This window comes from Mastomys coucha, unplaced genomic scaffold, assembly GCF_008632895.1.
Source record: "Mastomys coucha isolate ucsf_1 unplaced genomic scaffold, UCSF_Mcou_1 pScaffold14, whole genome shotgun sequence".
Taxonomy (NCBI): Eukaryota; Metazoa; Chordata; class Mammalia; order Rodentia; family Muridae; genus Mastomys; species Mastomys coucha.
Genome location: NW_022196896.1, coordinates 73,989,863 through 73,991,522, shown reverse-complemented (window position 1 = coordinate 73,991,522; position 1,660 = coordinate 73,989,863). Strand labels below are relative to the sequence as shown.

Genomic DNA, 1,660 nt, shown 5'->3' with positions numbered 1-1,660 from the left:
CACAGTACCGGTACCATAAGTGCTTTCCATATTAATTTTGAGTATTCTAGTCATTATGTAAAAGATGCTTCTTTCTCCATGAATTTAACAGCTTTTAAAACAAACACTACAGATCCTGAACTAATTATAATTACCCCAGATGTTTTCCATAAAAAAATGGTATCTTTAGCAAATGTTCTATATCAAATTCACTGCAAAGAGCATCAAAATTATGAAGAATTGTATCAACTTCGTTGTGCTTAAACCAAAAATATGAATAAAGTTTGAGCTTGTAATTTATTTTGACATAGTACTTTAGTTAACCCACAGCCATTCATATTTAAACCAAGGGCACCATAAGGAAATTCAATAATTTAATAATAAATTATCAACAATCATTCATCTCAACCATGACAAAATAACAAAATTTTGGGAAGATCATAAAGGTAACCTACATAAATATTTTTTAAAAACACTTTTACACTTAATATATTAAATTCGCATTAAAATGTTCTAAGCAAAAAAATCAATTCCATTCTGTTCTAGTATATAGTAAATATGGTTGACTATTTTTATTTATAAATTTATAGCAGTGACATTGTAAGTACAAACCAATGTCAATGGAAAAATTAAAGATTTGATGATTATGAGAAGATGAAGTGTTGAATTTGGATCTTCTCTTTACTTTTAACATAGAAAATCTGGAGAGAAGATGCAGAAGTGAATCATAACAGTCCAAAACGTTCCAGGCGCCTTCTCTTCTTTTCCTACAGTTAAGACATTGGCGATGTTAGTTTTTGAAATACAGAATGTGACAAGACATTTATAGGGTCCATGTTAATTATGGCCATGTTGACATGAACAAAAACATGCGGTCTTTAGAAGTTTTACTCATGCATTCATAATTACACAAAGCACTCCAAGTCCAGCAGGAGCTAGTAGGCAGAAGATATGTTTTGAGACAGCGGTTCATGTTGCCCAGGCTGGCCTTGAACTTACTACATAGCCAAGAATAACCTTGAGCTTCCGGTCCTCCCAGCTCTTCCTCCTCAGTGTTGGAATGACAAGCATGAGCCTCCACGCTGGGCTGACGTACTGCTGAGGACTGAGCCTAGGATTCAAGCCTCCTAGGAAACACTGAGCTGCAGCCCATCTTGAAATTTAGATAAAATGTATTGTTGCCACAGCTGTACAGGTCCTTCTGGGAGACACTTATAGCCAATGCACACTCTTACTTTGCTGTCTAAGGTATTTGTCTGTTTGGAGGAGAAAGTGGGTACTGTGGACTGAACCCAAGGCCCTGTGCATACTAAGCATGCACACTCTACCACTGAGCTTCACCCCTAGCCCCTGGTGCTTATATTTTGAAAAGCAGTATAATTTTTTTAACATTGAAAAAATCAAGAACAATAGTATTGACAGCTTTGTTATGTAGCCTAGATGACCAGGCATCACTATCCAACCATAGTTGGCCTGTGTTCTATCTTAGCCTTCAAACTACTGAGATTATAGGTGTATGGTGCTATTCTTAGACTCGGAAAATGATTAACTGCCTGAATGCGGTTGATAATGATGCATAACATCACTCATTATGTGACCTTAGAAATACACCGATTTTCTCTCGGGTGAGTTTCTGAGACCTGAGCAGCCAGCCGGGAGCCACAGGCCCCACAACTCCCAG

At 37.0% G+C, this 1,660-nt stretch overlaps 1 protein-coding gene across 2 annotated transcripts in view; it reads right to left on the bottom strand.

Annotated features, from left to right (window-relative positions):
• Positions 1-519: 519 nt before the first annotated feature.
• Positions 520-1,660, bottom strand: part of LOC116088394 — a 52,145-nt gene continuing 51,004 nt past the window's right edge. Inside the window, exon 9 of one of the 2 annotated variants that reach the window (XM_031367404.1) lies at positions 520-746. In XM_031367404.1, the coding sequence (XP_031223264.1) occupies positions 705-746 (42 nt within the window). In that variant the 3' untranslated portion in view covers positions 520-704. The remainder of the gene's footprint in view (positions 747-1,660) is intronic. The other variant, XM_031367403.1, reaches the window with a different exon arrangement.